Source organism: Ictidomys tridecemlineatus, chromosome 10 (genome assembly GCF_052094955.1).
Source record: "Ictidomys tridecemlineatus isolate mIctTri1 chromosome 10, mIctTri1.hap1, whole genome shotgun sequence".
Taxonomy (NCBI): domain Eukaryota; kingdom Metazoa; phylum Chordata; class Mammalia; order Rodentia; family Sciuridae; genus Ictidomys; species Ictidomys tridecemlineatus.
In genome coordinates, this window is record NC_135486.1 from 135758432 (window position 1) to 135781952 (window position 23521).

Below are 23521 nucleotides of genomic sequence, written 5' to 3' on the forward strand. Positions count from 1 at the left end.
GCTTACTGCCTGGCTTTTTTTTTTTTTTGGTACTAGACACTGAACCCAAAGGTGCTTTTATAAACTGAGCCACATCACCAACCTTTTTATTTTTTTATCTTGAGACATGGCCTCACTAAGTTCCTGAGGCTGGCCTCAAACTCACAATCCTCCTGCCTCAGCCTCCAGTCACTGGCGTCATTGGCATGTGGCACAGCCACCATACCTGGCCAACCTTATTTATTTATTTGTGTATGGTGCTGAGAATCAAACTCAGTGAGCCTCACACATTCTAGGCAAGGCTTTACCACTGAGCCACAATCCCAGCTGCAACCTCCATATTTTTAAAGTGCAACTATGAATTCTCTGAATAAGCAATACATGGTCACTGAGAACATACAAAAAAAAAGCTTTTGGTTTTTTTGCTACTGATAACAAACTTTATTTGTGGCATCCAATTTTTAAATCTTACAAATAATCCTGTCACAAATTCTGCATGTATTATGCGCCAATCTGTGTATATATCCAATGGACTTTTTTTCTTTTTTTAAGCAGGGATGGGGATTGAGGATAAAATTTCTAAAACAAGCCTGGCCTCAAACGTGTGATCCTCCTGTGAGCTTCCAAGTTGCTAGAAACAGAGGCGAGCACTGGTAGCACCCAGCTTCTAATCACATTCTTAGCACAGATTTGCAGAAATAAATCACAAGGTAGAAACTTTTAAACTTTTTTATTTTTGCCTACTATATTAGCAATCTGATAAACTTAAACTGACTATATTAGCAACCTAATAAATCTAATAGCTTTATCTGATGTAGAAAACATAATTCTTCTGTAATCCCAACACCTTGGGAAGCTGAGGCAGAAGGCTCACAGGTTCTAGACAAGCCTCAGCAACTCAGTAATGCCCTAAGCATTTGAGACAGAGACCCTGTCTCAAAATAAAAAATAAAAATGGCTGGGGATGTGGCTTAGTGATAAAAGTGCCTCTGGGTTCAATCCTCAGTACCCTCCTGCCCAAAAAAGTAATTCTTTCCCCTTCCCTTTTCCAAGAAATTATAACTTAAGAGTGTAATAATGTGTATCTTTTAAAACTGCATTAAATGTTCATACTTAAGCATACAATTTCTGGTCCAACTAACCAGTTTTTCAAGTTATTCTTTTCATATTACATCTATTTTCTATGATCTAAACCTGTGTAATAAAGCTGGTTTTAACATAAGTACTTTAATCTCTCCTATATATATTTTAGTTTTCTTGACTACTTCAATGATTCAAAATGATCCAAAAATATTTTATGGTTTTTCTTCCATAGCAAGTATACCTGCTGAACAATTAGAGATGACTCATCTATTTAACATTTTAAATTTATATAAAGGATTGGCAAGACCTCTAAATTATATACAATATAATATTAAGTCAAATGCCATTTAAACCATGAGTTTGGCAAAAACCTCAAGCTGGGGATATAGCTCAGTTGGCAGAGTGCTTGCCTTGCATGCACAAGGCCCTGGGTTCAATCTCCAGTGGACGGAAGGAAGGACGGAAGGAAGGACGGAAGGAAGGAAGGAAGGACGGAAGGAAGGAAGGAAGGAAGGAAGGAAGGAAGGAAGGAAGGAAGGAAGGAAAAACCTCAATAATAAAGCCTTCCATGGGACAGAATCTTTTCAACCAATGTATCAAGACTCAGCACTATAGCCTAATACAATGCAGCACACCTGTAGTAACAGCTACTCTGGAAGCTGAGTTAGGAGAATCACTCACACAGAAGCTCTAGGCCAGCCTGGGCAATACAGTAAAACCTTGTCTCAAAAATAAAACTTTAAGCTTGGCATGTGGTATAGGCCTGTAATTCCAGTAGCTCAAGAGGCTGAGGCAGAAGATCCCAAGTTCAAAGACAACCTCAGCAACTTAGTGAGGCCCTAACCAACTTGGTGAGACCCTGTCTCAAAATCAGAAATAAAAAGAGCTGCGGGCTGGGTTTGTAGCTCATTGGCAGAACACTTGCCTCACATGTATGAGCCACAAGGTTCAATCCCCAGCACCACATAAAAATAAAGATATCGTGTCCATCTACAACAAAAAAAATATTTAAAAGGGGTGAGGAGATTGGAGATTTAGATCAGTTGGTAGAGTGCTTGCCTCACATGCACAAGGCCATGGGTTCAATCCTCAATGACACACACACACACACACACACACACACACACACACACAAAAAAAAAAAAAAAAAAAAAAAGGAGCAGGCTGGGGATGTAGCTCAGTAGTAAGAGCACTGCAGGGTTCAATTTCCAGTTTACACCCTCCGGCCCCCGGAACAGAAGTCTTAACAGTAGCGTCAGTGTAAAAGCGTTCTTATTGATCTGACCACAACAACCTGGTTTATTTTATTTATTTATCATTAATAGTGTATTTCTTGGGGCTGGGGTTGTGGCTCAGTGATAGAATGCTCGCCTAGCATGCACGAGGCACTGGGTTCGATCCTTAGCACCACATAAATGTAAAATAAAGATGCTGTGTTCACCTAAAAACTTAAGAATAAATATTTTTTTTAAAAAATAGTGTATTTCTTGGTGGTCCTGGGGACTAAACCCAGGGCCTTGAACACACTAACCAAGCACTCTACTGCTGAGCTACATCCTGATTCCTAACTAAAAAATGTTTAAACACACAACTCAAAATGATGGTTGCATTTATTTGTTTATTAGTAAATGTCACCATTTTGGTGTCAATTATCTGTTTACTATGACTGATAAAAAGGGCTCCTATACATGAGTGACCCACAGAACTGAATCTGATTTCTTCCCAAGGGTTGTACCATGCTGCTTTCATGAATTATGGCAGAAAGAAATTCAACACTTTCAGATACACTGCAGATCAATGTGTATCTCACAGAATTATTTCAGTAATGAAAAAAATAATACTCAAACATTTGACAAGCTACACAAATATGTCCCATATGGCTTCAAACTTCTTTAGAAAAATCTAAATTAGCTAGGTATGGGGGCACATGCCTATAATCCCAGCTATTTGGGAGACTGAAGCAGAGGATCCTAAATTCAAGGCCATATTCTACAACTTAGCAAAATTCTATCTCAAAAATCAAAAGTGGAGAGCTGAGATTGTAGCTCAGCAGTAGAGCACTCGTCTAGCATGTGTACCACATAAAAATAAATAAAATAAAGGTATTGTGTCCAACTACAACTAAGAAAAAAAAAAGGCTGGACACAGTGGTGCACACCATGTAATCCCAGTGGCTCAGAAGGCAGGAGAATTGCATTTTCAAAGCCAGCCTCAGCAAAAGCAAGGTGCTAAGCAACTCAGACCCTAAATAAAATACAAAATAGGGCTGGGGACATGGCTCAGTGATCGAGTGCCCCTGAGTTCAATCCCCAATATGCTCTCCCCACAAAAAAAATCAGAAGAACTACGGGAGTGTCTCAATGGTAAAGCACCCTGGGTTCAGTCCTAGTACCTCCTACCCAAATACACTCAATCTGAACAAATCATGGATTACTGACAGCCCATAACTTGATAACCTGTATCCTTTTCCGAGAAGCAAGGACCACAAAACAATGGTTCAAAAAATCAACCTGTCAATCTGAACATGAGGGAACTGCTGGTACTAAGCCTGGGACTCAGATCATGCTCCTCCACGGGCCACAGGAAAGGCTGGGAATGTCGTGCCAACACCAGGTATCAGAACACAGTAGCAGCAGGGTGCAAGGGCAAGAATCAGTGTACTTGCCTAGCATGCAGAAAGTCCTGGATTCAAGCCCCAGCATCACAAAACAAACCATACACAGCTCCCCCAAAAAACAACTAAGAAAGTATCCTATCACACTCTACTTCTCACTACCTAGCCAGAGTTCCTGAGGCATTCTGCTTCCTGCAATCACTTTCTGATTAACTTATTTATACATGAGGATGAAATACGAAACTGACAATCTCACTTATACAAAAAGCAACATGTAAAAAGTTTCTCTGCATTTTCAAAGATGAATACATGTGCTTTACTCATTATGAATGCCCCATCAAAGAAACAGTAGACCAAGAGAGAGGCACTTATAACAGGCCATGTAAGTTAGGGAGTGAGGGAGGGAGAACCTCTACAGACGACCTCTCAAGTGCTCTGAAATCCTTTACAGTGAACACCTATACCTACCAAAAAATTTAAAATCACTTTCATCAAATTAATTTAACCAACACATTCCAACTAACAAATAACTTGGAAAAAACACTATTATTTTCCTTTTGAATTTATATTGCATTAACTAAGGAAATAAATTATTTTACCTTTCACTTTCACTACAATAGTAACTCAAGCATATTCAAACACTACTGACAGGTACAATTTAAGAATTTAAAGGCAGGGTAAGGTAAATCTTTTTTTTCTTTTTGTGGTGGTGCTGGGAATGGAACCCACCGCCTCATGGGTGCTAGACAAGTACTCTGCCACCAAGCTAAATCCCCAGCCCTTTTTAAATTTTGAGAAATTTAAAAGTTGTCTGGGCCAGCCTTGAACTTGTGATCCTCCTGTCTCGGTCTCCTGCTTCAGTGACAGAGTCAATATCATTAAGGGGATGTGCCACCATGCCATGTAGCAAAACAGGATAAATCTTTTTTCTTTTTTTTTTTTTTGAGAGGGGGGAGGGAGGGGGAAGTAGGGAGACGAGGGAGAGAGGGAGAATTTTTTAATATTTATTTTTTAGTTTTCAGTGGACACAACATCTTTGTATGTGGTGCTGAGGATTGAACACGGGCCACACGCATGCCAGGCGAGCGCACTACCACTTGAGCCACATCCCCAGCCCCAAAGCAGGATAAATCTTAACGGTACATAACATAAATTATGTCTTTATGAAGACACTATCTAAGATACACTCCCAGCAGGAGAGCTGTGGAACCAAGAGTATCTCCATCTCATATGCTGACAATGCCAGGACAGACTGCCCTCCTGCACACTCTGCTATTCCCATTTACTCTTCATTCGCAGCACTGGTGATCAAACATTTGAATGAGCCACGTATAAGGTCAAAAATGGTCTGTAAGTAGTTGTGGGAGGTGCAGGGAGGTTACTTTTTAAATTGAGTAAGTAATTTTCACACAGTACACAGAGGTTACTGATCTGCCCTAGCCTTCCAAGCCACTCTCCCAAGACAAATGTCCGCAACCTCTGGTGTTCCACTAAAAGCAGTATCTGCACATAAAGCACATCAACAAGTACACAACTCCTTCCTTTGAAAAAACACCAAGCACCTTTGTAATTCCAGTTACTCAGGAGGCTGAGGCAGGAGAACTAGATTGCAAAAATATACTAATAAACAAGAATGAGGAAGGTCTGCCCATGCAGGATATAGAAAAGCTCTAAAGGAGCCAGGCACAGTGGCACATATCTGTAATCCCAGTTACTCTGGAAGCTGAAGCAGGAGGATTGCAACTTAACAGCCATAGCAATTTAGCAAGACCTTGTCTCAAAACAAAAATTACAAGGGCTGGGGGTGTAGCTCAATGTACTTGCCTAGCATGCAGAAGGTCCTGGATTCAAGCCCCAGCATCACAAAACAAACCACACACAGCTCCCCCAAAAAAACAACTAAGAAAGTATCCTGTCACACTCTTCTCACTACCTGAAGGCTCACATCAACACACACCAAAGGACACCACTCTCCTTTCACAGTTCTGTATCATCCCTCCGTGAAGAGCTGGACAGTACCACTCCCTTACCAAGGAAGCCATGGGTCTTTGCCTCCTGCAGTTATAATGGAGCATATATATCCTGAAGAATATTCTGGAGCAAGTGTATCCTTGAGCATATCCAAGTGTACCAGTCAGACACACTCTGAGAACTCCACTGCTGGGATGCCTAGAGGCAGATTAGAACCACTTAACTCTCCATCCTAGGAAACGTCCAGTTGAGCTACTGATGCTGTTCTTATCCAAAAAATTTTCATATAAAGAAAACAGTCCGTCTTTATACATACTGAAAATAATTTGTTCTAGTTCACTGACCTTCATCTTACAACAAAGTTTGTACCTTTTGAGTGACATCTCACCATCTCTCCCAACATAAAGGAATTTCATTTATTTATTTTCTGGTGGGAGTGGGAGTTGAACTTAAGGGTGCTTTACCACTGCATTACAGCCTCTGCCCCCTTTTTTCATTTTGAGACAGGGTCTCATTAAGTTGCTGAGGTTGGCTGTGAACTTCTCCTGCTTTAACCTCCTCAGTCACTGGGAGTGTTTGGGAATTTTGGTATGTCAGTATTTTGAGTTTCTAAATAGATAGTGGTGCCTAGCTTTCTCTTTTAACTTTCTGAGATATTATTATTATTTTTATTATTATTATTATTTTAGTTGTAGTTGGACACAATATCTTTATTCTATTTATTTATGTTTGTTTATTTATATGTGGTGCTGAGGAGTGAACCCAGGGCCACACATGTGCTAGGTGAGCGCTCTACCACTGAGCCACAACCCCAACCCCACTTTCTGGGTTTTGTAACATGACAAGATGACAGAAATCACATCATCAAACCTGTTATTTATCCAAATGGCTAACCCAGAGTTTTCAACATTGTTCACTGAATAACCTTTGTATTCCACACTGGTGGAAAACACTCGCTTCATAATAAACCAAATTATTATACATTTCAGTTATTTTCTGTAATCTTAGTTTCTTCCATTAATGTATTTCTTTTTTAGCATTAATTTCATCATCATTTAAAAACTGCATTGACATTTGGTTTAATTAAAATGCTAATAAAATCTATGATTCAAAGAGATTCATTACTAAAATGAGGACTCCAACCTATAAACCTATAGAACTTATCTGTTTCTGAAACCCTAAGTCTCAAGACAATGGTTGCCATTCTACAACTGCTTAATTGCAAAAATTTAGTAATCTGATAATACCCAAGTATTGGCAGGGGTATATGCACGGATATTAGGGGTACAAGCAAGAAGAAAATCCACTGCTAGGAATATACCCTATCTAAATCCCCATACATGCAACCAAGAAGCTATTTTAAAAATTCCTATTATTATTTATAGGAAATCTAGAATCAATCCAAATGTTTATGAATAAAGACAGTTTTTAGAGCAGCAATGAAAAAATAAACCATGCCCAACAACAGAGGTAAGCAGAAATGTAATGCTGAATGGGGAAAAAAATTCAAACCAAGATAGGGGTTCATTCACACCAGAAGTACATTCCCAGCACTACTCGCCTCACCTTTTTTTGCAGTACTGGGATTGAACCCAGGGCTGTTCTACCACTGAGCTATAGCCCTTTTCTTATTTTGAGACGGGTTCTCGCTAAGTTGGCCCAAGTTTGGCCTTCAATTTGGGATCCTCCCGACTTAGCCTCCATTTATTTTTTAGCTGTAATTAGACACAATAAAGATATTTATTTATTTTTATGTGGTGCTGTGGATTGAACCAGGACCTCGCATGTGCTAGGCAAACGCTCTAACACTGAGCCACAATCCCAATCCCAAGTAGTTGGTTTATAAGCATGCTTGAAACCATATTTACAAAGCTCAAAACAAACTAGAATCATAAAAATATGTAATAATGTTTTTGAAAGAAAATCATACATACAAAATCCTGGATAGTTAATAGGATAATAAACAAACAGATATAGTACTCTGCTAAAAAAGAATGATAACAAGTGCCTATTTAATAATTTTGCTTACTAATTTAGGAATACTACATTATTCTTATTCTACATTTGGTTCTTTATAGTAGGAATGAACACCAAATAACACTTACATCCAATTCAAAGAACAGATCTCTTTCTTTACTTGCAATCTCATAATCTGCTCGGAGGGCCAAGTCGTGGATCTTGGTACATTCTCCTAAATCCATGCGCTGTGGGAAAACGAAACATTACATATGAATATTTTGCAGAAAGTTGCAGAACATATAACAGGCCTTGAATTACTTCTTATTTTTTGGAATCAGGGATTGAACCCAGGGGTGCTTAACCATGGAGCAACATCCCCAGCCCTTTTTATATTTTTTTTAGAGACAGGGTCTCACTAAATTGCTTAGAACCTTGATAAGTTGCGGAGGCTGGCTTTAAACTTATAATATTCCTATCTCAGCATTAGAGGCATGCACCACTGCGCCCAACTATGACTTGGCATTTTAACAGATAAAATAAACTATATTATTTTGAGTACTAAAACTTGATAAGAAAATTAAGAAATCAAATATGGCTGAGAAGTTTCTTTTACCACCATAATTACGAGATACCTGGAAATGAAGCACTCAACAGTGTAAAGGTGCATCTCTTTTCGATTCAGATAAGTGAACTGCAATCAAGAAAACCTATCATATTAGCTCTCACCACCTTTATGCACTTACTCTTTTTATTTGCAGTACTGGCATTGAACACAGGTCCTTGCACATGTTAGCCAAGTGCTCTACCACTGAACTACGTTCCCAGCCCTTTTTTACTTTACTTTGAGGGTCTTGGGAATACAGAGTTGTGCCACCATTCCTGGCACCACCAGTCTTATTTCTGCTGCAGGTGAAGCATTCAGTAATGAATGTTCTAAGGGGTGCAATTGGCAAGGTCAAAAGACAGTATCATCGTAACAGCTTTCTAGAATTCCTCCTTATGATCTTGGCTATTCCATGTTGGCTGAGAGAAGGCAGACCATGCAAGGAGGCTGAGCGTGGAGAATCCCAAGTTCCAGGCCAATATGGACAAAAGAGATATTGTCTCAAAATTTAAAAACAGGGCTGGGGATGTAGCTTAGAGGTGAAACGGATGCTTAGCATGTACAAGGTTATGAGTTTGATCCCTATTATGAAGAAAGTGAAATGAAAAAATAAGTAAATAAAAAGGAAAAAAGATGCTTTATGCTTAAGATGAAGAAACAAGAAAGCAAAAAGGAAAGATGAGTCAGAAATTGAGTTCTGGCAATTACAACACAACCTAACAAGTGGCTTTGTGTGGCTCTTGATATAATAATGGGATTAAAGCAGAAAGGGCTGATTCAGAGTCCAAAGAATCTTCCAAACATTCTTCTAACCTGGTAAATGAGCCTAGACACATAACTTGAGAAATAATAAGCCCTCTTACTAAAACAAAATGATCTGTGTTGTAAGTTTAGCTTGATGTACCACTATGCGTTCTAACCAGATGTAGACTAAATAGGTAACAGTGAATGCTTTTTTAATCCAAACCCTAAGACCACAACTCTGTGCAGGCACCTCCACTCTGGCCATCTGGATAACAATAAAGAAGTTTGCATAGATGATAGATGGTATTAAATTAACAAAAATTAACCTGATCCAAAAAAAAGCACATGTCTATGTAACTAGTAAAAAAAAAAAAAAATTACATTGAGGGCTGGGGATGTAGCTCAAGCGGTAGCGCGCTCGCCTGGCATGCGTGCGGCCCGGGTTCGATCCTCAGCACCACATACAAACAGATGTTGTGTTCGCCGAAAACTAAAAAATAAATATTAAAAAATTCTCTCTCTCTCTCTCTCCTCTCTCACTCTCTCTTTAAAAAAAAAAATTACATTGAACTCCAGTAACTCCTTTAAGCTCAAACTATAACTGTGGGACTGGGATTGTGGCTTAGTGATACAGCGCTTCCCTAGCACGTGTCAGACATTGGGTTCAATTCTCAGCACCACATACAAATAAATAAAAAATAAAGATCCACCGATAACTAAAAAAAAAAAAAACCTGTAACTGTGACCGAAACTATTTTTTAAAGTTCCTGGATTATAAAATCCTTACATCCTATGCAAATTAAAGGACAGGCCTAGTCTTGTAGAAAATGTGTGCCAGGCTTAGTAACAAAATACCATTCCATTTTACCAGCAACAGAGTCAGAATGGGGTTGGGCAAACAAGTAGTGGAATTTATCTTCATTTTGTGACTTTTCTCCATTATTTTTACTCTGAAGTCAGAAGTAGCTCACGTTATGCTGATTATATAGGGGGTCTAGAGGAAGGGTAAACAGTGGTTATAAAAGCCAAAGTTGCAAGTAAGATCACTGACCCTGTAAACCTGATAATTTCTGCTTCATAAGCTTTTCTAAGTACCAAGTACTTTTTTTTTTTGGTACTAGAAATTAAACCCAAGGGCACTTTATCACTGAGTTATACACTCAGTTCTTTTTTTTTTTTTTTTTTGGAGACAGGATTTGCTAAATTGTCAAGGTTGGCCTCAAACTTGTGATCTTCTTGCGTTAGCCTCCTGAGTAGCTGAGATTATAGGTGTCACTTCACCTGGCCTGGGTACTTACTATTCAGCCAGGTGTGGTGGGCCAGGCCTATAATCCCAGCTACTCAGAAGGCTGAAGCAGAAGGACTGCAAGTTTGAGCCAGCCTGAGGAATTTAGCAGGACCTTGTCTCAAACATAAAGAGGAAGATGGATGTAGCTCAGTGGTAGAGTACCCAGGGGCCAATCCCTAGTATAACCAAAAATAAATAGACAGATAGATACATAATTTCCATAAATGGAACTAAGTGCTTACAGCTGAAAAATGAGTGGAATATCAGAAAGAAATGCTTTAAACTGGGGCTGGGGATGTGGCTCAAGTGGTACCGTGCTCGCCTGGCATGCGTTCAATCTTGAGTTCAATCTCTGGTACCAAAAAAAGAAAAAAGTCACTGCTAAAACAGAGTACAAGTACAGGATTGGGATCCATGACTACCTTTTTTGGTATACCTTTCCAGCTATGTCAAGGAAGCAAGAAGACACTGGCCATTCCACAAGTGGCTGAAACACCAAGCTGAATTGATATATCACATTAAATTCTTCCAAAATCCTCCAATTTGGCTATGAAGTCAATGTGTCAGACCATTTTTTATTATGAGATATAGTTCCAACACCTATGTTTTCCACTCTATGCTCTGGTGGTCTAACATGGCTGACAGAAAGCCAAACATGATGGTACACATTCCAACTGGTAGTGAGTACTGAGGCAGGAGAATCACACAAGTTCAAGATCAGCCTAGGCAACTTAGCAAGAACAGTCTCAAAAGTAAAATAAAAAGGGTTGGGGATTTTTTTTTTTTTAATATTTATTTTTCAGTTCTCGGCGGACACAACATCTTTGTTGGTATGTGGTGCTAAGGATCGAACCCGGGTTGCATGCATACCAGGCGAGCGCGCTACTGTTTGAGCCACATCCCCAGCCCCGAGGGTTGGGGATTTGTTCAGTGATTGAGTACCATAAAAAAGAAAGCCAGGTGATGGTGCATACTTTGTAACCCTAGCAACTCGGGAGGCTGGAACAGAAAGATCCCAAGTTGAAGGCCAGCCTGGGCAATTTAGTGAGACAGCTAGGAAGATAGCTCCATGGTAAAGCACCACCATGTTCAATTCCAATGGGGGGAAAAAAACAAACAAACAAACAAAAATTCCACTGTTGGGGCTGGGGATGTGGCTCAAGCGGTAGCGCACTTGCCTGCCATGCGTGCAGCCTGGGTTCGATCCTCAGCACCACATACAAACAAAGATGTTGTATCCGCCAAAAACTAAAAAATAAATATTAAAAAAAATTTTTAAAAAAATTCCACTGTTGACAAGGAAGGCAACTAGAGGTGCCTGAATCTTCAGAAAATGGAAGTTCTACCAAGACCTAGTACACCACCTTACCTCCAATTGCTACTTTCATCTTCCAAACTCACTACATTTTCCCATAGGCCTCAATAATTATTTCCATTACCCCTGACCCACCCCATTAACCACAGGAGAGAGTTTGACAAAAACCTGGACCAGGAGCAGCTCTTAGCAGGCTGAGGATTATAAATACTTTATCTCTGCTGCTAAAGAACTAAGTTCATTCAGTGTACTGCAAAAAGAACTGTACAGAAGAGTGATCTGGTTCCACTATACCTCACCTCCAAAAAGTCCACAGCAAAGCTCAACACTCACAACCTCCTTTAGAATTCCCAATCCTCACCCTATTTTCAGCAGCCCCTGACCTTTGCAAAGCACTTTTTTCATGTGCATCTATACTTCCTGGGTTTCTTCCTCCTCCTCCTCAGCCTGCTCTAATTAAACATCTCTGTTGAGATATCTTGCCTAATTCAAGCATTACAGTGATCTACCAAGCCCATGACTTTTTTCCACTCACCTAACTCCACAGCTCTGCCTCCCTCATAACAGATCAGACACACTCCCTCTGATCTTGCCTCCACCCAGAACATGATGTCCCTGAACCACACTCATGTGTGGTTTCACCTTTCAGGTTTATGCTCAAATGTCCCTCAGAAGCCTTTCCATATTATCCTAGCTTAAAACAGATAGTTATCTACTTGCTGTGCACCCTCTTTCCCACTGAATAAGACTGTGGATTTTACCACTGGCTTGGTATCTCTAGCACCTGGCACACAGAAGTGGTCTAATAATAAATATTAAGCAAATAACTTTTAACCTAATAAAAAGCACCTATAGGAAACCCTTATTCTGATTATTTTTCTTGCCAGTGTTCCAGAGCAATGCCAAAGGGCTCTGACCAATGAAAATATGACTGAAATCCTCAGTAGGGTTCATGTCCATCTGCTTTCTCTGCCTTTTTCTGGTATGGATTTGTCAATGTTTCCAAGTTGTGATTCCTACACAAGAATGTATCCTATTGCTGAACTACTCATCATTAATGGAGATTACTAATCTGCACACATTACTCACAATATGCTACAGAAAATAACAGTATGATGTTTTCCTACCCTGGGTTAGACTGCAAGCAGGACCCAAGTAACCCAGGCATAGGTTTGGTGTTCATTTCATGTCTATGGCCAGAAATGCCAGTCTTGAAGTCTTAGTATAGCTGAGCAGTTCCTCAGCAGATATGTCCCCAACATGGTAATAACAGAAGCTATGATTCACCATGAAGAAATGTTTTCTGGAACACAAGTGGGCAGTTTTTACATTCCACAAGGTAGCCGTAAAGACTTAAAATGGGGATCTTTTGTAGAACACTTTTTGCTTTAAGTGAATGAACAGATGATCCTTCACCACTTATTCTTCTTAAATTGTATTTAATTTTGAATAAATGTAAATTCCACAAAACTAGCATCCATTTTGTTCACCTGAAATAGAGTCTACAGTCACTGGATAATCTATGGATTTCACAAAAAACTGATATAATAAAAACTAAAAAATTAATGCTATCCCAAACTGTTTTAAAAAAAAAAAAAAAAACTATATGAGAAGAAAATGTACCTTGCTTGGTAAAGAGCCTAGAATATAGTCAACCTGTAATCATACAAACAGATCCATCCAGAATTTTCAAAGAACTACAGGCTGACATAAAGGGCATATTGTGCTACATTAGAATGTTTGTACTACTTAGGTGTATGTATTTCATTGTGAATGATTTTACAAAAACTTGATAGCTTTACAAACAGAATTTCACACCACTGAAATATGTTCCATAACATAAAATTCCACCACATTAACTTGAAAATTAGCAAGTAATTTCTGCCTGTTGGAGGAAAATAAAATTTAACCTGAAAACCCTTCACTTTCTACACAACACCCAGGGTGAGTATTTCATGAGGTCCCCAAAAATGTACCTACCGTCCCAGCCAGGATGTCATGGGGGCAGCAGTCCAGAAGGTGACTCTTGCAGACTCGATCATCTGTAAACTTGACCCTCTGTCTGGTTTCGTCTCCTGAAATTCATTTGTGGTTTTAAATAAGACAATATTATCAGGCTAATCACAAAAGGATATCTGGTACAACAATTCACCTGGATGATTTGCAGACTATCATTTCTGTGTTTTCCCCATCACATATACTGAAAAGCTGATCTAGAGACATTTACAACTGGAGTAGAATACAGAATTTTTTTTGGAGGCCAAATTTACCATGAAGAATCACAATGATATCTGACTCCATCTTTGTGCCAAAAGAAGTCAAGGAGTCAGAAGTAAAAGACTGAGCACCAAAAGGCCATTGTCTAATATACATACATGTGGGCAGTGAGATACCAATAAGTGCCATCAATCAACTGTGTGACTTATAGCTGATAATTTCTACAAACAAAATCTACTTATTAGCTTAATCTTTTTGTTATGGAGAAACACAAAAGCGGTGGTTTGCCCAAATTTACATAAAGAAGAAAGGTTTCAAACTCTTATCACTGACTGTTAAATAATCTAGATCTATTTTCTCATTCCCCTTTCATCCCCACCCTTAAAAAAGAAAGTTGGCACCTGGGAGTCACTTTTAACAAGACAATACCAAAAAAAGCAAAAAGGAACTAGGTTAGTCAATACACACTGTGAGCTCCAACACATACTGTACCCATCTGCATTCTTCAAGACCTCAGCTGTAGAATTTTATGCCCGCTGTTGAAAAGTTTTAAAGGAAAAGTTTTCTTGCCCACACCTGCAGTAAGGAAGTCAGGGGGAATGATACATAAAAGTAAAGGCAAAGTGGTATGTGACAAATTTTAAAGCTAATCTGTGTATAGGACACAGAGCTGTGTAATAGTCAAGGAGGAATATATTTTAGGATTTGCAAGCATCCAGGATTAATGTAGTGTCTTTTTATTGAAAATGTTTTCTTTCTAAACTACACTTTTAAAGTTACTTGTGAAAAAAAGCAAACACTTTTTTGTTATAACAGCTTAGAAATTGGTTGTGACTCACGGCTCGATGAACATGAGGCTTTTCTGCAACTCCCTTGCAGATTGATGTAGGCAGGCAAAGATACACTGAACCTTTATAAATAAAATAGAGGGGCCACAATTGTTCAGTTTGTATGAAATAAAAATATGGGAAGCAATTCAAAAGCAACTCAATAAACAAAGAAAGCTAAAAAGCACTTATTCACCTATGAAATAAAGTGCAAAGAATCTGCACAGCCCTGAGAATGTGCCAGTGTGAACTTACAACTTTATTACTTAAGTAGAAAAGGAAACAAACCACAGCAGGTATATGTTTTGCAAGAATGCAACCGCTTTATCCTGAGACAACCATGATCTTTCGCTCCTCCCTACAGTACAACCTACCTAACGACCGCCAAGCGCTGCCTAAGCAGAGGCTCTCCTGTGTGGTTGGGGGAAAGAGGGGCTGGAGAAGTACTAGACAGAAACCCACGTTAGAAAAGCTCAATTTATGGCTACCCTTCAATGGTACAGGACAGAACGCCCCAGGGTTTCGAGGCCCATTCTTCTGCCCTGAGGAGCCACAGAGAATTCCGCCGCCTGGCTGCCAGCGACCCAGAGCCCGTGCTGGTTCCAGCCCTTCGCCGACTCTCCGGTTCGCGAGGGGGCGCAGGGCCGCTGCGCCGACGGGAAGCCGCAGGAGCCCCTCGCGCGGACTCCGAGGAAAAAGCCTGCCCCAGACCCACGGCCGGCCCACGGGGAGCCCGGCCGCGGGCTCGGTGGAGGCGAACCGGCTCAGACAAAGGCCCGGCGCCGGCTGTCCGCGAGCGGGGGAGGGGCGCTGAGCCCCGCGCAGACGCAGACGGCCATGGCCCCCGCCTCGGGCCGCCCGGCGGCCTCGCCTCACTCTCGCCCCAGCCCTCGCCTGGTCGGCCGCCCAGACTCACCGTCCCGAGCCGTGCCCATGAGCTGGTCCAGCAGAGCCCGCATCTGCGCCTGGGCGGACATGGTGGCCAAGCGGGCGACCGCGACAGGTCCTACCGAGGTGGAGGCGGCTACGAAGGACGGCCGCGTCGGTCTAGAGCCCGCTTGGCTCTTGCCCGCCGCGGGGAATGCCGGGAGGAAATGCGTGGCGCCAGTGCTTGACCTACTGGGAAGTGTAGTTTCCGGGGCGGGGCGCGCGTAGGCCTGGGGGCGGAGCCAAAAGCCCCCCCCCCCACGAGTCACCGCCCACCTTTTACCCGAGTTGCGGCTACGGCTGGGAACCTGCAATCCTGAACTTCGGCGGAGTGTGGAAAGCGAAGTCTTCTACCAACGGTGAAGGCGTGCGTTTAACACTTAAGTGCCTGGGGCTGTCTTACTTCTGTAGAATTGGCGTGCTAAACGTGCTCTCTTAGGGATTCCGCCACCCCGCATTGAAGACTGAACCGCTCTACCGCTGAGCCAAACTCCTAGCTTTTTTTTCTTTCTTTGTTTTCTTTTGTTTTGTTTTGGACACAAGATCTCCCTAAATTAATTTGGTCTGGAACTTGCAATTTGCAGTTCTCCTGCCTCAGGCTTTGGAATCACTGGACTTGTAGGCGTGCGCCACTGCACCTGGCTCATAGGAGACTTTTTCTTGTTTTCCTTTACTTTTCTTTTTTTTTTTTAATTTATTTTTTAGGTGTAGATGGACACAACACAATGCCTTTATTTTTATGTGGTGCTGAGAATCTAGTCCGCCAGTGCTAGGCAAGCGCTCTATCGCTGAGCCACAATCCCAGCCCCTCAAACTACTTTTCATAGCTCATTATGTCCTGTGAGGTCTGGACCCTCTGGAACCATATCTTATCTGGGTTCCACTCCCCAGATTTCCTCAGAGTACTGCAGTCATCAATGCTCTTTCTGGCATGGATATTGTTAACTTAAAAGAAAATGGCATTCCAGGACTTCCCCATTTCTTCATCCTCCGCAAAGACCTCTAATAACATCTGATATTTGGATTTATGATATAAACACTTATTATGCAAATACATACAGATAAAGGCAAAGATTTAAAAAGAGGGACCACAAAGTGCTTTTTAAAGCATCAAAGTCTTTAGGACAGGAATCTTCTGTGTTTCTCCTTTGCTACCAAAGCAGTAAAACTTAGTTTTCCTTTTTCTCAAAACGGTGTCCTGTTATTGGATTGGAACAAGGACCGAGCATTCATGAACAATTTGGCACTCCATATTGGGACCCAAGAGCAGCCTCCACACCAGCTTTCTTGGTCAGGCCTGGCTGTCCAAGGAACCCCGCTTCCGTGTTGAGGAATCAAGGTATTGGTGAGTTTGTTGAGAGCCAACTGCTAAAGAAATTGGGAGTGTGAGTTTGCTTTGGACCAAACCAGAGGAGCTGTTCCTGTGATTAAAGGGAGGGGCTGAGGGACTGGCCCAGCAAGTGCTGAAGCTTCCTTTTGCTTTGGGGAACTCCCACCTTCTACTTTGAGAAAAAGGAAACTGAACTCAGGAAAGTTGCTACAACTTTGGCCATTTGCATGTTCCCTAACCTATGTATGCCTTGTCTAATCACCTGCTATCTGCAGACCTCTGGATTGCTCTGACACTGAATGCCTTTAACTATCCATGACTCACCTGATAGAGAACAAGGACTTTGGGTTACTTCTCTCAACTTCACCATCTTTTAGCAGGAAGTACCTGAAATTGATAGTGGGAAATTATAACAGGGGTTCACTTGATGTTTGGACTGTATCCCTTGTGGCTTTGAAGCTTCATGTTATTTTCTATTTTCTTCTTTTTCCCAATCTTCATTTCCCTAAACTTCTCCTCCCTGATCTTCTTTTCCTTAAACTTCTCCTTCCTGACCTTCTTTTCCCTAAACTTCTCCTTCCTGATCTCTCCTCCCTAATCTTATTTTCTCTGAATCACTTTTATAAAACCCCTATTCCTACTAATGGGCAGAATCACAGCCTTTGGGATAGCAGTCCCCTCTGTTTCTCCTTTGCTTCTTTTTCCTTAAAAAAAAAAAAAAAAAAGTGGGGGCTGGGTTTGTGGCTCAAGTGGTAGCACACTGCCTACCATGCTTGAGGCACTGGGTTCAATTCTCAGCACCACATAAAAACAAAATAAAGATATTGTTTCTACCTAAAGCTAAAAAATAAAAAAAATTTAAAAGTGCTTTTTACCTGTTGTCTCACTTTTTATTATTCCCCTGAAGTAACCCTTTGAGGAGAGGTGGGGTAGGTCTTATTTAATGTCCTTTCTTTATGGATGAAGATACTGAGAAAGGAATAGGTAACTAGATAAAGGTCACAGAGCTGGTCTTTGGCAGAGGCAAGGATGGAACCCAGGTACTGCCTCCATGGAACTATCTCAAGCTGCTCAAGTCAGCTCACCTACAGAATATTTCTAGTTCCTACAGATCTTGATGCAAATGTAGGAAATTCATATTATCCAGAAATGTGTACTGCCAAGACCAAGCAATGAAAATGTCCTGGTCAAAGGAAAGGTGGTCAACATGAATATGTTTCATGGAGCTGAATGACACTTGTTTTTAATTCCAAACAAAAACAAATTGCAACATCTGTGGGTAAAAACCAGAAGAAAGGGAGTTGACTTTTTAAAGGTGTGGGTATAACACCTCAGGACTGCTTATAATTTCTTCTTTCAAAACCTTTCACAAATGATAATTTAACATTACTGATGCTCTGAGAAAGGAAGAAAAGACTTGCTCTATAAGAGTCCAAGACTAAGATGATCATACAAGCATCCAAATTTAAAATTAGAGTATAGTCATACTCTAAGGCATGGCTATTTAAAAATATTCTAATGCATGACTTTTCTTCCAAATGGTGATTTGAACAAAACAATTTAACCATCTTAATTCTGAACCTTCTTTTACTGCCAAAATTATTAAAAATCAACTATGTATTGGTGAGAGTATAAGGAAAACTCTGATTGATTGCTGGATAAACTGTGTAATGTTGGGTAATTTGTGCATATTCTTTCTTTTTTGGAGGGGGTACCAAGGATTGAACCCAGTTGTGCTGTACCACTTAACTACATCCCTAGTCCAACCCATTTTGTTTTTTATTTTGAGACAGGGTTTGCTAAGTTGCTGTGTCTGGCCTCTGACTTGTGATCCTCCATTCTTGACTTCCCTAGTCTCTGGGATTATAGGTGTGAGTCACTGCACCTAGCTTCTTTTCTGTTCTTCATATTGGATAATTTCTATTCATCCATGTTCAACTTTGCTGATCCTTCCGATCCTTCCCTTTGCTAGCTCAGATCTGTTGAGCCCCTCTTAGTAATTGTTTTCCATTTTGATTATTGTATTTTTTGAACTCCAGAATTTCCATTAGGTTGGACTTTTAAAGATAATTTCTAATTTATATGCCTTTATTGGAATTCTCTGACAAATAACTGTTGTATTTCCATGTAATTCTTTAACATGATTTATGTAAGTTCCATGAACATGTATGTGTGTGTATATATATAGAAAGAGATATGTGTGCATGTGTATATAGATAGGTAGATGGATAGATAAATAATTGCTTTGAAGTTTTTATCTGCTAAATCCAACATCTGAACTACTGGGAGTTTCCACTGACAGCTTTCTTTCAAAAGACCATACTATTTTATATGAATAACTTGAGCATCTGTGGATTTTGGTAACCTCAAGAATCTCAGAACCAATTCCCCATGGATCAGAGGGAGAGATTCCTAGATGTATTTCTTTTTCTTTTTTTTATATTTATTTTTTAGTTTTTCTGCAGACACAACATCTTTGTTTGTACGTGGTGCTGAGGATCGAACCCGGGCCACACACATGCCAGGCAAGCACGCTACCGCTTGAGCCACATCCCCAGCCCCTCCTAGATGTATTTCTATAAACCATCAACTACCAAAAATTTATTTTTTTAATATTTATTTTTTTAGGTGTAGATGGACACAATACAATGCCTTTATTTTTATGTGGTGCTGAGGATCGAACCTGGGTCCCGCCCGTGCTAGGCAAGCGCTCTATCGCTGAGCCACAATCCCAGCCCCACAAAACTTATTTTCTAACAACATAATTTTCAATAGCAATGAAAACTGCAGAATACTCAGAAATAAATCCAACAAAAGAGCCAAAAGATTTGTGTGCAAGAAATAAAAATCTTGGGGAGGGGAGAGGATGTGGGGATGGGAGGGACAGTGGAACAAGACAGACATTATTACCCTGTATACATGTATGATCACACTACTGATGTGACTCTGTATCATGTACAGCCAGAGGAAGGAGAAGTTGTATTCTATTTGTGTACAATGTATCAAAATGCATTCTACTGTCATGTATAACTAATTAGAACAAAAATTTTTTAAATAAATAAAATTAAAATCTTACTGGAAGACATTAAAGAAAGACTAAGTAAGTATATATATAATTCTTCATGTTCTTGTTTAAGAAGGCAATATCTTGTCAGCCTCCTTCACCCACCAACTGACTTACAGAGCTGGACATGGTGTACACACCATAATCCCAGTAACTGGAGAGTCTGAGGCAGAAGGATTGCAAGTTCAAGGCCAGCTTGGGCAATTTAGGAAGAAGACCTTGTCTCAAAATAAAATAAAATGGGCTGGGGACATAGCTTAGAAGTAAATGACTCTTGGTTTAATTTCCAGTACCACAAAATAAAAATAATAAAATTAAAAAGCTACTTCCTGACATCTGATTTTCTGCTCCTGGAGATCTTTCATGTGAGAATGGAAATGGTGGGACAGCCAGACTTTGTTTTCAACTAGCACAGCCTAATTACATCTGTATGTGTGTACTTCCTGCCTATTGTCCCACTCTCCTAAAAGTTGTGAAGTTGTGTCCCTGAGCCCCCTGAAGATGGGAGATTTGAGGTCAAAAATAAAACTCTCCTCTGTCTTCCTTAGAGCAGACTTTATTTTATTTTAATTTTTAAAGAAAGAGAGAATTTTTATTTATTTTTTTAGTTTTTGGCAACCTGCTGAGCCTTAACTGCAAGCCAGCATAGCAGGCTCTGCACTGCTGACTGAACCCATGCTTGCCATCTGTGCTCTAGCTCACCTGAGCTGCCACTCTTCTCAGTAGGGAACAGTGGGCTGTCTGCCAGGCTTGGCAGCCAAGTCATGTCACAGTTACTCTGGAGGCTGAGGCAGAAGCATTGCAACTTCCAGACCAGCCTCAGCAACTCAGTGAGGCCCTAAGCAACTTAGTCAGACACTACCTCAAAATTAAAAAAAAAAAAAAAAAAAAAAAAAAAAAAAACTAAAAAGGTGGATGCTGGTGATATAGTTCAGTGGTAAATCGCCCCTGGGTTCAATCCTAAGTACCAAGAAATGCCCTCTCCCCCAAAAAAAATGCCATTGATGGTAACATGGGGAAGTGAAAGTTCCCTGGATTTCTCAATGTGAAGGTAAAACCTCTGACCTCTGGAGACTTCTTCACTCACTATGTGCAATAGATCTGTAGCTATTTGTCTAGTTATTGGGTTCAATCTCCAGTACCATGATTTACAGAGCCAACTACTTAGTCTTAGATTCAGCCTGGTTTAGGTTAGGTCCAAACATAAATAGGAGTATCATCTTTTACATATTTATATTTCTAGGAGAAGTGAGACCCAGGATTTGGAGACATTTCTTTTTTTTTTTTTTTTTTTTTTTTTTTTTAAAGAGAGAGTGAGAGAGAGAGGGGGACAGAGAGAGAGAGAGAGAATTTTTAACATTTATTTATTTTTTCTTAGTTCTTGGCGGACACAACATCTTTGTTGGTATGTGGTGCTGCTGAGGATCGAACCCAGGCCGCACGCATGCTAGGCGAGCGCGCTACCGCTTGAGCCACATCCCCAGCCCTGGAGACATTTCTAAGTCCTCAAAAGTCGAAACAAGAAATGAAATTGATCAAATTATACTGTTTTATTGTGTGCATATATGTATATAACAAATCCCAATGTTACATATAATTATAATGTGACAATAAAAAAGGGGAAAAAGAATTTAATAGTCTTTACAGTCACAATTTATTAAAATAAGATATCCAGAAGGGCTGGGGATGTGCTCAAACGGTAGCGCGCTCGCCTGCCATGCGTGCGGCCCGGGTTCGAGGTTCGATCATCAGCACCACATACCAACAAAGATATTGTGCCTGCCGAAAACTAAAAAATAAAGATTGGAAAATTCTCTTCTCTCTCTCTCTCTCTCTCTCTCTCTCTCTCTCACTCACTCTCTCTTTAAAAAAAAAAAGATATCCAGAAATGTAAACTCAAAAAAAAAAAAAAATCGAAACAAAGAGACACATGGGGCTGTCTAGGCTCTGGAAAGATTTTTTTTTTTTTTTTTTTACCAGCCAAAGGACTGGAGTAAAAAGGAGACCCCCTCAAGAAAAGAGAGGGACAGCAGCCTTTTCTCCTTTATAGAGAAGCTATTTTTATTTGTGCCTCACCTATGTTGCATCTGACTCTCATATAGGAAGAGTTCCGTCATCTCTAACATGGTACTCCAGGGCTAAGGCCTGTCAGGTAGAGGGTTTGAAGACAGCGCACAAAAATCAAATCAGGAAGCCGTCTGATCCAGAATACCATGTGTAGGTGTTAGGGTAAAACAAATGAAGCTATGACAGAAACTCTTACACATTTGGATTCTTTTTTCCAGTCCTCGAATTGAACCTAGGGGGTTCTACCACTGAACTACACCCTGGCCCTTTTTTCTTTTTCTTTTCTTTTTTTTTTAGACAAAGTTTCCCAGACGGGCCAGGAATTTGAAATTCTCCTGCCTCAGCCTCCAGAGTCCCTGAGATTATGGCTGTGGCCACACATCCACATTGCACATATGGATTTTTAAATGTGGCAAGTGCCATTGCAGATTGCTGGGGAAAGATGGGACTAGTCCAGTAACTGATACCAGGACTCCCAGTTATACATATGGAAAAAGAAATGAGCTGGAACCCAGGGCCCATGCCTGTAATCCCAGCAGCTTGTGAGGCTAAGGCAGGAGGATTTTGAGATCAAAGCCAGCCTCAGCAACAGGGAGATGTGAGACCCTGTCTCTAAAGAAAATACAAAATAGGGTTGGGGATGTGGCTCAGTGGTTGAGTGCTCCTGAGTTCAATCCCTGGTACCTAATAATAACAACAACGAATAAAATTACTTCCTCACTTTACACTCTATTCCAAATTAAGTTAAAGACTTAAGTGTTAAAACTTTGAAAACTTTACAGCAAATATGGCAGAACAACGTGGAATAGGGAATGTCTTTTTCCTTTTTGGTGCTCGGGATTGATCCCACGGGTGCTTAACAACAGCAACATCCCCAGCCCTTTTTTATATTTTATTTAGAGACAGGATCTCACTGAGATGCGTAGGGCCTCCTTAAATTGCTGAGGCTGGCTTTGAACTTATGATCCACCTGCCTTAGGTCCCAAGCCCCTGGGATTACAGACCTGCACCACACCAGACTTTTTTTTTTTTTTTTGGTATTAGGGGCACATAACCGCTGAGTTACATGCCCAGCTCTTTTTATTTTTTATTTTTAGTCAGGGTATCACTAAATTGCCAAGGCTATCCTTGAACTTGTTACTCTCCTGCCTCAGGCATCCGAGTCACTGGGATCACAGGCACGCACCACCATGCCCTTTTAGAGAAGGATTTCTTAAACAAGACCAGAAAGTGCCAACCATAAAAGTTTGACATCTTTGTCTATATTAAAATAAACCGTCGTTCATCAAGACACCAGTGAAGAGACGCCGCCAACAATATTCGCACGACGCTTCTAGGACAGAATCTAGCACTACAGAAAAAAGAAATGCACTCAACAGGGCAGGGGTGGAAGGTACCAGCGGGCGCGATCAGAAGAGGAACTCAGCCCGAGGCATCGGCGACCGCAGAACCGAGACGAGCCCACCGAGACCTGGCACATGCCTTCCTGCCTGCCGAAGCTGGTGTGGCGGGGGACGGCCAGAGCCATCGGC

At 40.7% G+C, this 23521-nt stretch overlaps 1 protein-coding gene across 5 annotated transcripts in view; it reads right to left on the minus strand.

Moving 5' to 3' along the window:
* Window positions 1-15699, minus strand: part of Luc7l (LUC7 like) — a 34402-nt gene extending 18703 nt beyond the window's left edge. For 2 of the 5 annotated variants that reach the window (XM_005323669.5, XM_013357937.4), the window contains exons 1-3: window positions 15518-15699; window positions 13538-13632; window positions 7753-7851 (exon numbers count right to left, since the gene is read on the minus strand). In XM_005323669.5, coding sequence (XP_005323726.1) covers window positions 7753-7851; window positions 13538-13632; window positions 15518-15578 — 255 coding nt within the window. In that variant the 5' untranslated portion in view covers window positions 15579-15699. Of the gene's footprint in view, window positions 1-7752; window positions 7852-13537; window positions 14685-15517 lie in introns of all 5 variants that reach the window. The other 3 variants (XM_013357936.4, XM_013357938.4, XM_021725406.3) reach the window with 3 other exon arrangements.
* Window positions 15700-23521: the final 7822 nt, after the last annotated feature.